Below are 15,545 nucleotides of genomic sequence, written 5' to 3' on the forward strand. Positions count from 1 at the left end.
CTTATTTATGCCCTGCCAATATCTACAAAGCCCCTTTCTTAAAGCTCATTTTCTTTTAATCACATATGTTCTGGTCATATTTGTGCTTTCAAGCCAGACTTAAAAAAAATCAGATGTAGGCCAAAAGTTCATATCCTTTATAGACACTTGGCTGGAGGTTAAAGGTCCTTCAAGGGTGGGAGGGCAGTAACATAGATGCCTGAACCAGTATCTCACTCCTTTAGTAACATAAAAATGCCACAGAAGGATTGTCACCGTTGGATGTCAGTCACATCTATAAATGTAGGAGGGACCTAATACCATGTTCCTTGTTAATTAGTGCAGGGTAGCAACTACGCAGAAATACCACCACTGCCTCATATCTTATTGAGAAGCAACAGAGTAAACTACTGTTATAACAAACAAAAAAAATGTTTACCATTATGAACAGTACAGAAACTATGCTTTGAGACATTTCCCAATGTAAATGTGTGTTGTAGAATGCAGCAAACATGAAAGTGGAAAACGAGTACATATAAAAACATTTCTCCTTGTTCGACCTGCTTCAAGAGACAGAGGAAGTTGGCATACACCCATGTCTGTATCTCTTTGTAGAATGCGTGTCAAATAAAAAGGGTGGGTTCATGGGAACACGCATGGACCACCTATGAGATGTAAGCTAGACGAAAGGCAGTGCATTGCACATCTTTGCCTTACTTTTACTTACAATCTCACACACATCACAATTTGCATTGGAATGTAAATACCACCACTACACTTTGCATCAGCGTTGCATTTAAAAAGTAATGAAACCCGACGCAGTTTCTAAATCTGTTCAATTTAAATTTCAAAAAGCTTTATTCGGGTCGTTAAAAATAACCATAAAAGCAGGTAAATCTGTTCATGTTTATTTTAGTATTTGTAATACGTGTAATTCCGATTCTAAAAAAGTAAATGCGCAAACAAACGCTAATTGCAAAAATGTTTAAAAAGATAGCCTTTTGAATGTTTTCCTCGATTTTAAAGTAAATTATCAGTACCTTGAAATAATTTGTTTTTATAAGCACGTGCAGATTAAACATGTAAAGTGTTTCTATATTAAGACACATATGTATTTTCTTTTAATGTCTTTTAGGTTGATCAGTATGCCAAAGCAAGACATACCTTTTCCCCACATATTGAATTTAAGGCACTCACATCACTCACCTTAGGTAAAGTCTTAGGTAAGTTAATGAACATCTTGTAACATACAGCATGAACTGACGGAGAAACCATAGTTCCCTGATAAGACATTTAATAATGTATTAACAATTTATTTATTACACTCATTCTTTGACTTGATGCACTAATATTTTTTTCCGTCTTTTATGGCTGCATTGATTATTGTCCATGCACAGCTGTTGTTAAGCAGGGTTTTTCAGAAATTATTTGTTAGCCTTACCCCATTCTGTGTGCAGTGGTAAAACTCCTGAACTGCTCTTTCCCTTGATAAATACAACTAGTACAAACAAGATTGGAGAGATGTGGTGTTTTAGATTATCTTTGAAAATTGGTCACATCATTTAGGCCCTAAACTGTGTGTCCCGACACAGTACTGTGTCGCCTGCAAATGGTGGGTGTGTCGCGGGATGACACCGGTAGTTTACTTATTTCAGCCTCACTTCCTTCGTGTATATGCATCTGGGAGAAATTAGCCCAGGATGACGTCACAAGGAAGCTGCAATGTATCGCTACAGTGGCCAAAGGAAACAAGTGGTCGTTTTTTAAAAAGGAAATGGCTCAAAAAACACCATTATTCTTTGAGATAAAATGCAGTTTATAGAAAAATTGTAGGAGCCAGGCTCATGTGAATTCATTATGCACAGCACTGTGTTAAGAGATTGTCATAAAAAAGAGCTGTTTTGAAGGTTTTGCTTTTTAAAATACACTAACTCACCAACAACAGTCGTAAGAGATGCTAACTTCCAAATTTCCCCATAGGGCTTAATGTTAATGCACGACCTTTGACCCTAATACATTTCACAAAATATGACAATTAATGCTGTTGCAAGATGTGACATCACATGAGTTGTGTTTACATGTTACCCAGACTATACAAGGGACAAGGCCACTTTATCAGAGCCCTGACCATCGCTGAGGTCACACCTTATGGTTAAAAAAGTGAAAAATGTTAAAGGAAAGGGAGATGGAATGTTCTGCACAAAGAAAAACCTATTCAATGGTCAGACTCAGGCAAGGTCTGACTGGGCCATTTGATTTTCCCAACACAATGCCTTCTGCCTTAATTTGTCTCCAACTCTGTCCTATCTGAAGAACAATTAAGCATTTTTTTTTAACATTGCTAAATATTTTAGACTAAACCTTCTTGGAATCCAGTGTATTGTGTCAGTTGCTCTCATTCCTTTTCCTTGCCTCTCGTACCCTAACAGCATACATACTCTAAAGCTTTTTTCAGGCAATGCGGGTTCTATATGAAGATAACAAATGAAAAGGGAAGGTTAGGCTGAGGTAAGTGAAAGGTTACGGGTAGGGTTTAAGTGAGGGATCTGAACTCCAGTACACCGACATGCTCAGCAGAGCACAGACCTTCAAGCCCAACAGGCCTTTTGTAATAAACTGCACTCCATTCATTCTGCCTACTCCAGGAAGGTTCTCAAGGTGCCTCAGAGGTGAGCGTGGGCTCAATTCAATTTCAAGTCTTCGCAAAGCTTGCAGGAGACATGGCAAGTTAGGGCAGAGAGGAGCAGACCAAGAGAGAGGATGATGAGAGCAGAACCAGAGAGGAAATAGGGGGACTCAGGATCAGGAAGAAGAAGGTGTTAGTGGGCTGCAGATGACCATGTGACAGTACATCAGTCCATTTGAGTAGAATTAGAGACTGGGCACAGGGCAGGCAGAGGGGAGAGACAGGGGAACAGGAAATCAGACCGAGAGGCGGGTGCAAGGGAAAATATAGAGGGCAAAGGGGATGCAGAGAGTATATAAAGCGAAGGTGAGAGTAAGCTGAGAGGTAAAGTGATAGAGTGGACAGAGAGGGGCGTAGGGTTGTACCAGCACGGCAGGGGAGCATCCAAGTGCTCGAAATGTAAAGTGAGCAGTTCAGTAGCATAGGGAGAAAAGTGGCAATGACAACAGCATCAGGTTTGGGATGGCCTGTTTCATGAGTTCTATGGTCAAGTTAAAGACAAAATGTTTGCATTATGTGGAGAATGCATATGTGAAAGAAAGGATTGAATTTGACAAAAAGAGTGTCTTACGTGTTTCAGCAAGAAACATTTTTTGTTGAAGTATGTAAATTATGCAGCAGATGCCATGTTATGTGGTAAACGCGGTAAATCTATAATTATGCAGAAAACGCCAAAGCTTTAGAACTACATAATTCCAGAGGACCTGCTTGTACTTATGGCAAGTACATTGAAGACATAATACACATCCTGCATGCATGGTAGATCCCTGGCCACCCGAATAAGAAAAAGATTAATTCACTCCCTACTACACTGCTAAAATATCCTTTTAAATCAGCAAAATATAGAAACTTTGCTGTTCGCCCTGACACTGCGCCTTGACATTGGCACCCGAGCCGATGGCCAAGCTTTATTCATTGATAGATGAATTCTCCACAATCAGTTTGTTCTTGTACATAGCCAGAACATAAGTTACCACTCACAACACTATGATGGGGTTTCCCTTAGTTGCTAGAGGTTAATCCCTGCCTAGCTGGTGTATTCCCACCGCCACTGTATGTTCCTGTTGAAAACATGGAAGTCTCTTTCGCTCATTCGCCTGAACCTACAGTACTTCTTTTGTTGACGTCCAGTTGTAGATGACACTGGAATTCCCAGAGGCCATGCAGCAGCCCATACCTCCTGCTTCAAGTTCACAACTGTGCTCTGGTCACTATAAATATACCACCTGCTTCACATATGTGCTCTGGTCACTTTAACCCCTTCGCTGCTCATGACGAGCTCAGCTCGTCATGCAGTACACTGGTCGTGTGCTCATGACGAGCTGAGCTCGTCATGAACAATGGGAAAAATGTAAAATCAGCACATGAGGAAAATCTCCCTAGCAGCCAAGGTGTTAAACATCAGCTGACTGACATCTACCAGCTGAAACATGTGCTGCTGCAGACACCTCGCAGTTACACAACTGCCAGGGTGCTCTGGTAGCGAGCTCACAGGCTGTCAGCAGCTTGCTCTACCAGATTTCCCCAGCTTCGCTTTAAGAGACAGTGCAGCAATTAAAGTGAGAGTCAGTCTGCTCGCTATTGGTCAGAACACGACACTATCACCTATGTGGAGATGCGGTGTGAGCGGGAGGCTGACTGAGGCACAGACGCATCCATAACTAAGGTAAGGCCGACTCAAACATCACCCGGCTTTTCCAACGAAGAAGGTGCTTAGATTGACCTGTAGTGTTAGGCAAATACATTGGACCCGCTTTACATTTTAATTTGACATATAATGCATGTCACCATATTTTACAGAGATTTATATTTGCTTGCTTTTGTTCACTTTCGTTCTATAGTTCAGATTGAGCGAGTCCTAGGTGAAAAAACAGTACATGTTAAATGCCTTTTGTATTCAGTCCTACCATTCCTATGGTTAATATAATACCGTGTTGGAACCAATTGCATCCAGAGACTTTTCCATTGTCAATGCTTTCCACCTGTATTGGCACCACACCATTTCAGCAGTTATTTTCTGGAACTAATTATATTGCATGTTTTATTAATTATATAGTATGTGTTATTAATTATATTGTACGTGTTTTAGTTTTGTTGCTGCCATTTGTTTTGTGAGCTGTATCGTTTAAGCTGCCCCTTGATCATTAAAAGTATTACGTTTTGTCAGTCAACATAAGAGTTGGTGCGCTTTTAGAAGGAAAAGCGCTTAACAGCTTGGGTTCATTGAGTACTTTCCTTCTCCTGTAACTGTAGTTCTAGCGTATGTTCATGTTCTGAATGTTGCCATCCGTTTTATTGCTTCCACCCATATCATTTTTCAGAATGCATTTTATGTTATTTGCCTGCTTGGGTGATGTCAATCCTTTGGTCTTAAGCTGTGTAGCAAAGGAGCATTTTTCCTCTTGGATTTCGATGAGGATGTCAGGGGTAGAGCTTGTGTGGCTGTCTTGTTGGTAAGACCCCACTGTTTGCGAGAAACGCCTGGGGATGGAATTCAGTTTTTATGATTTCAGATGTGATAGTTCATTGTGAGCCACTAATTATAGTTTAACATTGTTCCTCCCATTTTAAAATAAAAAAACTTGTTCAGACCTTTATTAAGGAGATATTAGTCGATTGTTCGTACATTTCTCTTTTTCTCATGCAATGAACCATTCAATGTATCTTCTATTGTAGGCCCTTGCTGGTATTGTGTGGGGGCCCTGCATGCTGGAAGGAACTGTTATAACTTGTTTTCCGTTTCAGATATTTACTGTTAGGATTTGGGAAGTTGATGCACAAATCTTTTTGACCCAGACTCCTCACTTGCTGCGTATTTTATTTTGGGGGGGGTGGAGTTTTATATAGTGCAAACTAGACCTGAAGATATCGGAGCACTTTACATGAGCACCAGTTACGTTACAGACGGACACATTCATTTTTTTGTTAGGTACGGGGAGATTAAGTCATTTGCCCAGAATCACAGAATGTTGAGCGTCCCTGCCGAGACTCGAACCCTGTTCCTGATCTCTGAGGTCGACCGCCCTAGCTGTTAGGCCACATTCTCCCTCCGTAGAACTATAGAAATAGGGACATAGTGATCCTAATGTACATTGACAGTGGCTATGTCTGACTTAAACCATCACTGGGAAACTAAGCTCCAGAGAACCTGAAGTGGTTGGAGGGTGAAGTGTGAAAAGAGTGGCAACTTCAACTCCTTGCTTGTGATTGGTGCTCTTACCGTAAGATCAGTGATGGTGGGTACATATATCCAAAGAGAAAGAGCGAGAGCTGAAAAACATTTTCTGTGGTTCATGTGTTGCAGCAGACAGACTTTGTGCATGTTCGGAAGGGTTGGCAGTGCGTGCAACTGCCCCTTTTGCTCCCTACCTAAATCACTGGGGCATGTGTCAATGTGTGCATGATTATATTCTTACTTCAGGCACAAAACTAACCTTACACCCAGTTTTGCCAGTCACTGTCTTTGTTAGAACAGATTCACAATTGCTTTATTAACCTTGCTGCTTTCTCAAATTTGCTTGAAAATGCACCATTTGACACTTTTTTTTCAAAATCTTCTCCGGGGGGGAGAACCCCCCTTAGGTGGTTCAAGCTCGCTCGCTACGCTCGCTCACTACACTGCCTTACCCTGTCCCAAAAATGATGCATCTCCAAAAAGTGTGTCACCAACATGAAAAGTTTGGAAAGCTGGGATTTAGGGGCTCATTAGGATGGAAGTAAGTGGGCTGAAAATCCGTTCCGATCGTGGAATTTGCGGATTTTCGACAATTTCGCGGTCCGCGAATCGCGCGAAATTGTCAAAGAATTCGTGAGTTGGCAGATTTTTTTTGTTGGTTGCGATTCAAAAATACAATCTCGCGCGCGCGGCGTTGACTTACCGTGATTCTGAGTTCGTTCAGTTGTTTTCCTCCCGGTTTGCGTGCTCTGCACCATTTTTCGATCTTGCTCCGCGATCTCGCAAGACTTTTCGACCACGAGTACGTCATAGCGGCCCGCCATCTTGCACTGTGAGAGTTGCTGAACGCAAATACATCATAAGGGCTCGCGATCACGCACCGCGCTTCAAAACTCTTGCGAACACGTAGATGCGCCGCGCAGCTGACATCCGGCGGGAGATTTGAACAGCTCGCTTTCCCGAACTTGCAAAAATTGCAATTCTGCACAAGAAATCTACTGCAGGCATGCAGCATAAACCTTCTGAAAATGATGATTTGGATCAGAATAAATCCTCAGATTGACATTTGGATGCACTTTTTTGTGCAAGGAGTCCATTTTTGGGGGGGTGGACGAGGAAGGAAGTGCCCCAGAGTCTCCAACTTCCTGTTCCTGTCCAGCATGCTCCTCCCAGTGCATTGTTCATGTCCTGGTCACTTTTCATTTGGATCTGGAGCTGGAAGGATTACTTTTTTGTGGCTGCTGCTGGATATTTGTATTTGAGGACTTTTTCTTTGGATCACTTTTGGATTACTTTTGGATTTGAGATTTTACAAGTACGTTGGTGTTGTTGGTTTGGGGCATTGCAGTTGCTGCAACTACACAACTTAAAAAATATATATTGTGGGTAGGCACAGTATCCAGTAGGCCCAGGTTTAGTCATAATGGGTGCATGAACTGTTTCTGTGAGTTTTGTTGAACTTAAATATCATTTGTCATGGAATTGAATAGCTCACTGTTATATGTGGAATTTGTTTTTAATTTTGGGGTGCGTGTAAAGCCCAGTAGGCCCAGGGGTAGTCAGTGGTGCTTGGACCAAGTCTTTCTGTGGGGTGTCTTGAATTTAAACATCATTTAGGGCATGGATGGCATTGGATTGGGGTGATTTTTGTGTGTTTTTTGCTTTTTTGTGGTGTTGTTGGGGCATGACCATGTGGGTGGGGGCCATTTTGAGGCCTGGTACAGGCAGGGCCTGGCCATGTGGATGGGGGTGAAGGGGCCTTTTTGAAGCCAGGCAGTGTGCTTTGTGCCATAGGCCTGCACCCAGTACGCCTTGCTTTCATCCATTAAGCCCAGGGGTAGTCAGTGGTGCTTGGACCAAGTCTTTCTGTGGGGTGTCTTGAATTTAAACATCATTTAGGGCATGGAAGGCATTGGATTGGGGTGATTTTTGTGTTTTTTTTGCTTTTTTGGGGTGTTGTTGGGGCCTGGCCATGTGGGAGGGGGCCATTTTGAGGCCTGGTACAGGCAGGGCCTGGCCATGTGAGTGGGGGTCAAGGGGCCATTTTGAAGCCAGGCAGTGTGCTTTGTGCCATAGTCCTACACCCAACATGCCTTGCTTTCATCCATTATGCCCGGGGGTAGTCAGTGGTGCTTGGATCAAGTCTTTCTGTGGGGTGTCTTGAATTTAAACATCATTTAGGGCATGGATGGCATTGGATTGGGGTGATTTTTGTGTGTTTTCCACTTTTTTGGGGTGTTGTTGGGGCCTGGACATGTGGGTGCGGGCCCATATTGAGGCCTGGTACAGGCAGGTCCTGGCCATGTGGGTGGGGGTCAATAGGGCCATTTTGAAGCCAGGCAGTCTGCTTTGTGCCATAGGCCTGCACCCAGTATGCCTTGCTTTCTTCCATTATGCCCAGGGATAGTCAGTGGTGCTTGGACCAAGTCTTTCTGTGGGGTGTCTTACATTTAAACATCATTTAGGGCATGGATGGCATTGGATTGGGGTGATGTTTGTGTGTTTTTCGCTTTTCTGGGGTGTTGTTGGGGCCTGGCCATGTGGGTGGAGGCCATTTTGAGGCCTGGTACAGGCAGGGCCTGGCCATGTGGGTGGGGGTCAAGGGGCCATTTTGAAGCCAGGCAGTGTGCTTTGTGCCATAGGCCTGCACCCAGTATGCCTTGCATTCATCTATTATGCCTAGGGGTAGTCAGTGGTGCATGATACAACTCTCTCTGTGTGGTCTTATTAATGTAAACATTCATTTTTGATTAGAAATAATTGCAATTTTTATTTTTGGTCTTTCCGTTTTTGGGTGTGTTGTAATAAAGGCCTAGTTGCAAATAACAATTGAAGCACTACATATGCAACATTTATTTAACTTGTGTTCCTCTGGCTTCCTTTGCTTTTAGGTGCACAAAGAGAACCACAAATCATCCTCATCGTTCATCATCAGTGCCAGGAAGAAGTCCTGCTGCGCTGTGTGCAGCACAACGTCACATGATGTCACGTGTGGCCACAGACAACTCTGCAACTCGTGCAACTGCGGCCTGCTGTACTGACATCTGAAGAAGATGGGCCCAAAGAAAGGTGGCTGTAGCTCCTCTACAAAGAAAGTTGCCAGCAAAAAGGAGCAGAAGAAGCAAGTGGTGCCACTTACCAAGGAGACTGGTGTGCCCACAGACACTTTTTTTGGGGAAAAAAAACTATGCCTGCAACAGCGGTGTCCGCTGGGGACCAAGCTGGGAGCAGCACCTCAGCTTCATTGGTCTCAGTGCCACCACACCAAGTTAGGGTCAAGGCCATGAGTGCCGCAAAGGCAGCCACTTTAATTGCCCAATCACCATTGACCAGTTTTGTTGGCGTTGACTCATCGCAAGAAAGTAGCATCCAATCAACGCAGGGTGTAACTCATTTGACAAGTGTTCAACCACAGCCGCAACAACAACCACAGGTTCAACAAGGAGAGGCGGAAGGAGAGGCGGAAGGAGAAGCGGAAGGAGAGGCGCAAGGAGAGGCGCAAGGAGAGGCGCAAGTAGAGGTGCATGGAGAGGTGCATGGAGAGGCGCATGGAGAGGCGCATGGAGAGGCGCATGGATAGGCACAACTGCCCACAATGCTTGTTCCTCCAGAAGTAGGGGCACATCAGAAAATCGAGATTCAAGCGGAGGTATCATCCGAGCAAGCCACTCCTCCTGATGATCCATTGTCTTCCAGATCCCCAGCAAGAAAAAGGTCAAGGGGGGCAGTACAAGTTCTTCTTCAAGCCCCCTTCCTTCTGATGATCTTGATCTTGACTGGAACCCACCAATGCAGTCTGTGAGGGAGGCACGCCACGAGCCGACAAAGGTAGCTAAGTCTAAAAGGAAGGTTCCGCAAGGCTTTCACTTATGGGTGATGATGACGACGAACAAGAAGTAGAAGTGGTGGATTCTGCTGCAGATGAACAGTCTAACGATGACGACCCAGTCATCACAGTTGTCACTCCAGCCCCAGCGGGCATGCAGCAGACAGACATTTTTACCCTATCCCGAATTGCTGCTGAGCGGGATGTGGGCGGCGTGGCACTGGTACCACCACCAACACTAACTACTACTTCAACACGACCTACAGCTGCCATATTTTCTCTTCAGAAGGGCCGGCAGGGACCTCCATCCAGCTCGGCCTCCGTAATCTCAAGTGGTGGTGCTGTTACTGTAAGTGGACAACAGAGTCAAATTCGGCCACGGAAATCCTCCACTTCATCTGGCATTGAAAGTAGCACCTCCACCACCACCACCAGACATCTCAACTGCCCATTTTGGGACTACTTTAGTGTTAGCAAAAAGGTGGAAAACCTAGTTGTCTGTTCGATTTGTAAAACTGTAGTTACTCGGGGTAAGCTTGGTACCAACTATGGTACCGGAGGCCAGAGAGGTCATCTCCAAAAACACCACACTATCCAGTGGGAGGCGCACCTAAGTAAGATCTGGGAAGCCAAAAGTACAAATCCAAATGTAGACATTGATATTGCATCTAATGACGAAGAGGAGTTGATCGTGCAGGGGGGCATTGGACAACCAAGAGACATTTTTTCTGGTACACACAGAACCCCTTGCAGCAGCACTGCAGTAGTAGCGCCCACACCCTCCTCTACCCCAACAACATCAAGGAGGCACAGTAGTCTGGTAGAGACACCAATGCGAAAAAGGCCATCAATGAGCCTAACTGGGTTAAAGAGGTCTGCATCCTCATCACATACGAAAACGGTCCAGACCACCATTAAAAGCATGTTTTGGTCGGAAGCGCCATTGGATCGCAACCACCCAATGCATAATGCAATGCTGGCTAAAATGATAGCGCTGGACCTTCTCCCTTTTTCTTTCGTGGTAGGGGTAGGTTTTCGACAATTTGTTGCAACAGTCTGCCCTAAATGGAAGGTTCCTAGCCGGTCCTATTTTGCCAGATTTGCGGTTCCAGCACTACATCAAGATGTGCTGGAGGTGATTGGGGCAGCTTTGCAGAAGAGTGCTGTTCACACTATCCACTTGACAACAGACATGTGGACTAGTTGCCAAGCCCTTGATTACATGTGCATCACTGCACACTGGGTCTCTTTTGCAGGGGTAAGAGAAAAGATGGTCTGCAGGTGTTGTTGACCCTGCCACAATTTTTCAAGCTAGTCGGAAACATGCAACAGTAGCCATGTTTGCCATGGAGAAATCTCATACTGCAGTAAACATTTTGGAGGAGTTTAACAGTAAGGTCTTTGAATGGCTGCATCCAAGAAAGCGCATGATTGGCTATGTTTCAACGGATAATAGCAGCAATATAGTTAGGGCCATGAATGATGGTGGCTATTTCAGAGTGCTGTGTTTTGCGCACAGTATTATCATTTTTTTTCAAGATTTCTTGAAAAAAGAAAACACAGTCAGCAAGTTACTGACCACCTGCCGAAGAATCTGCACACATTTCAGCCATTCTTTTAAGGCCCTGAAGCAGCTGAGGAAACTTCAACATAAACGTAGAGTGCCAGTCAGAGGACTCATCCAGGAGGTGGTAACACGTTGGAACTCAACCTTCTACATGCTTGAGCGTCTGTCTGAGCAGTGCTTGGTAATCAATGAGTATGTCTTTGCACTTGGTTCCTCTATGAAAGACATGAGGCTAGAGTTGGATGAATGGGACCTAGTTAAAAGCCTGACAGACATGCTTCGTCCTTTTGAGATCTTCATGCGTGAAGTCAGCAGGGAGGACTGTACTTTGGGCAAAGCTATCCCATTATTGCACATGATAGAGCACCAACTGAAGGCGGTGTCTTCAAGGTTCAAAGATGATACTGACAAGCTAGACGCATATCTGTTGGTGGAGAGCTTATTAACCCGCCTAGTTGACAATGAAAGGCTTAAAAAAATATATACAGAACATTACATTTGTGCCACTATTCTGGATCCACGGTACAAAAAGGCACTGGCCAGAAAAGCATTCATTCCTTTTACTGAAGCAGATGTTACAAAGTACAAACATTGGCTAGCTCTGTCAGCCACTCCGTTTGAAAAAGAGCAGTAGGAAATTGAAGGAACCGACAGAAGTACTACTGAATCAGCAGGCCATCCGGCTTCAAGGTCCACTTCTGTGGCCGAAGGCAGTCACTTTCCCTCACAGCCGTTACCTACACCAGCAACCGTATCATCATCCTCACCTGCACCAGGCCCAGCCATAATATTGTCGGTAGCGGATTGGATAACTCATCAAGGGTTTGCTCGTTCCAGTGCTGATGCAAAGGCCACAGATGGTACTCAAAGTGGAGCAGCCCTGGATGACCTTGAGTGGATGGTGCAGGCCTATCTGGATGACCCAACAGAGGTCTACATTGATCACAACCCATTGCTGTATTGGTTTGGGAAAAGGGGTCAATGGCCACTGATCACCAAGCTGGCTCTAAATTATTTGTCTAGCCCACTCACAAGCGTGTCTTCTGAACGTGTTTTCAGTGCTTCTGGTGCCATTGTAACTTCAAAAAGGACCCGCCTCTCACCCAAAAATGTGGAGAGGTTAACAATGATCAAGATGAATCAGCACTTCATACCACCAGATAACAAAATACGTGAATCCACCTAGGAAGAAGAGGACACCAACTTAGGTGAGTGAAGTTCTTCTCTGTTAGCTGACCTACTCCTGTCTCAATTCACAAAGTTTGAGGACGAGCTCTACTTCCCTGACACCTAGGCCAGAACCTGACTTCCTTTTTTTTTCGTCCTCCTGACTCCTTATTCACTTTTACTCCTGTGTGTCTTTATTTTTTTTGCAACTTTTACCACAACAAAACTCTAATCACAACAAATCCATCCGCAGCACTGTCTTCGGCTTATTTTCCTTTCTTTATTGTAGGTGCCGCTGTCTGTAATCCTGAGGTGCACAAGTTCACAACTCAGTCATGCTCCTCTATCCTCCTCCTCCAGACTCCCCCTATCCATTTCCCTCAAGGCGGATGGCTGGATTACGCAGAATAAAGAAAGTGTTGCTTCGTAGACGAGTCCCCTCAAAAGAAGTGGGACTGGAATTACTGACTATATGCTGATTGCTGACAGTAACTTCTGAAATTGACACGAGAAGCTGCCCTGTGGGCCTTCCTCTGACCACAAGATGCAGACAAAAAGTGGAACAAGTAATGAATAATGAGATGGCATGCAGTGGACAGCACTGGCTGTCTGGCTCTAATGAAAGCAGTTGCTGTTTGTTTGTTGTGCTTGAAATGAGTCATCATATGTCTTCTGTTATTATTTCATATTTTACACACTAAATGTAACTCAAGCCTACTCTATTTTTTTTTACCTTGTTTAATTCAAATTGTACTTCTACTGCAGGGGCCACTACGTTGCATTTTTTAAATGCAAAATGTACTTGGACTCACTGTGTGTGTAGACTGCAACTGCATGACCAACATTGAGTTTGCCAATGTACCATGATGATGATGAGTCTTGATGATCAAAGTTAAATAATATCTTTTTTCTTTACAGTCACTCACTGGGATGGATAGATCATCATCGTTGGTACTTTACAGAAGAACTATGGGCATTCCGTGAGTGGCAAACAGGTAAACCAGTCAACAACAACTACAGCAGAACTACATGTCTGTCTAGTCGTGGTATGGAGTGATCGAGGCAGTGTAGTGTTGTTATGCCAGAGTCCAGACAGCACTTCATGTAAAATTGCGGCTATGGCTATGTGGCTTGCTGCATACAATTAGATATGCTTTGTCTGTCTGTGTCAAAGAGGTATGCTACATCAGGTTGCTTCACTCAGTGGTGCCTGCCTTGACCGTCTGCATGGCCCTGGCCTGCTGTACTGTGTGCTAATTACTATCCTTGAAAAGGAGACTCAGAGTACGCACTTTAGAAATGATGCTTGTATGTAATAGTACTATCGCCTCTGAAACAGAAAGTGTTATTTTTGCACTACACACCGTACCTTATATTTTTTTCTCCGTGGTGTTTTTTAATATCACTTCCTGTTTTTCCATCAACAATTACAGGCCGGCTTTTACCCTGTGCGATAGGAAAAACGATTAACTCAGGCTTACCATTAGCGATCCGCAGTTCCTCATCCGCCAGGCAGGCAGTGGACAGTGTGTCTGTCTGGTCACCAAGATTGATCGACGGAGCGTGAGATGGAATGGAGGAGTACCGCGAATAAGAGGAATGGCTGGATGCATGCAACTTCCCAAATTGAATAGGACAACTACAACATACAGTTACAGTATCCTCTTCACTTCTCCTTATCTTTTAAATACTGTTATTGTTGTGAACTTCTATGAGTGCATTGGTTTGTTTGCTCTCTGCTTCAAATTCATCCCACCAGCTATTTGATAAGTTTCTTTGATATTTTTAAACTAATTTAATGTACTAATAAGTGTTTATTCTCTCTGAGGGCAGATAGGCAAGTGAAATTAAGTAATTACTGCAGCCCTGTACTGTCAAATAATGTTTCTTCATAGTTAGTAAGTTGTAGTAAGTAAGTACTACTTTTCAGTAACCTAACCATCCATTTAGCAAACAACTTCATGCATGCAGTAGTGCACTTCCTTTATGTCCCGTAAAAGATTTATGGATATCTTCGCATCCAAATATTTGTTTTTCTTCATTTGTTGTTTGTCCATGCTGGTTTTTTTTTCATCTCTCCACAAAACTTTCCCATAAACCCTCATTCCCATCCAATTTTCAAACCCTAACCCTCTTCCCCCGGGCAGTGTGGTTTTCATTGAGGTGTGACAAAATGACAACAATAATTCCACACACTTGCTGGGGAGGATAAGGTCAAAGCAACATAAAATCAATTTCAAGGATGGTGAAGGAATCCGAGGATATATTATTCTTACTGTATACTGTACTATCTATCGTACTGTTCTAATGCTATGCTCAGGCCACTCAATGTTACATTTCTTTTTTTCATATGCTGCTTCTGCCAGTGTGTACCACTACTACTACCACCAGCACAACAATGACATTTCATTTGTCCAGGATTCCATAGCCAACCTTAATCGCCATTTGCCATGCACTCAGCCCTGTGCCTAGCCCTATTCTCAAACATGAATCACAGGTAAGATAAGCATTTTGGGGGAGGAAGAATGATGGAGTAGGAGGAAGTGAGAGACTGACGGTAGTACTAGTAAAGTAGTAGGACAATTGAATTCACTAACTCTGTCAGTAGCACTTTTATACAAATTTGGGCGATTAGACAATTTGAATCAACCAGCCAGTTTAGTTTCAGGAAAACAAACGTACAGTTGAGTTAACCTCCCCCGCCTCCCCCACAAAACAGTAAAAAAAACGCGTATGCTATGTTTAGGTAGAGAACTAAATATTTATTGGAGTCCTAACAAAAATAAACTATCCCACAAGAAGACCCAACCCACCCCCCTGCCTAACCCCAACCAATGTCCATGAATCAAATCAGTCCCCAAAAGACCAAAAAACCCCAACGCCCGATTCCCACCCTCCCAAAAGTCTTTTTATAAAGGGGCCAGGGACAGTCTCTCCTCTACTTCCGCCGGCGGTGTCCTTTGGCCAGGTGGTCACTATGCTCTCTGCGGAGGTCCTTGAGCCGGTTTTTCAGCCTCGCAAACTCCTGCTCAAGGTTGGACACTCTGAGGGTCAAGTGGTGCAGACGACCCGTGTACCTGCTGTGGGGAGCAGCTGATTTTTTTGCTGCTTGGCTGTGGTGGGTGGCTGCGGGGCCACGTCTCCG

The 15,545-nt window shown here is 44.1% G+C and overlaps 1 protein-coding gene across 1 annotated transcript in view; it reads left to right on the top strand.

The window, feature by feature from the left end:
- LOC147732612 (contactin-associated protein-like 5) overlaps positions 1 to 15,545 on the top strand; it is a 1,641,055-nt gene that overhangs the window by 1,534,745 nt on the left and 90,765 nt on the right. Inside the window, exon 21 of the mRNA XM_086957122.1 lies at positions 1,115 to 1,202. Coding sequence (XP_086813248.1) covers positions 1,115 to 1,202 — 88 coding nt within the window. The remainder of the gene's footprint in view (positions 1 to 1,114; positions 1,203 to 15,545) is intronic.

The sequence above is a fragment of the Lissotriton vulgaris genome, chromosome 2_1, assembly GCF_964263255.1.
Source record: "Lissotriton vulgaris chromosome 2_1, aLisVul1.2, whole genome shotgun sequence".
Lineage (NCBI taxonomy): Eukaryota > Metazoa > Chordata > Amphibia > Caudata > Salamandridae > Lissotriton > Lissotriton vulgaris.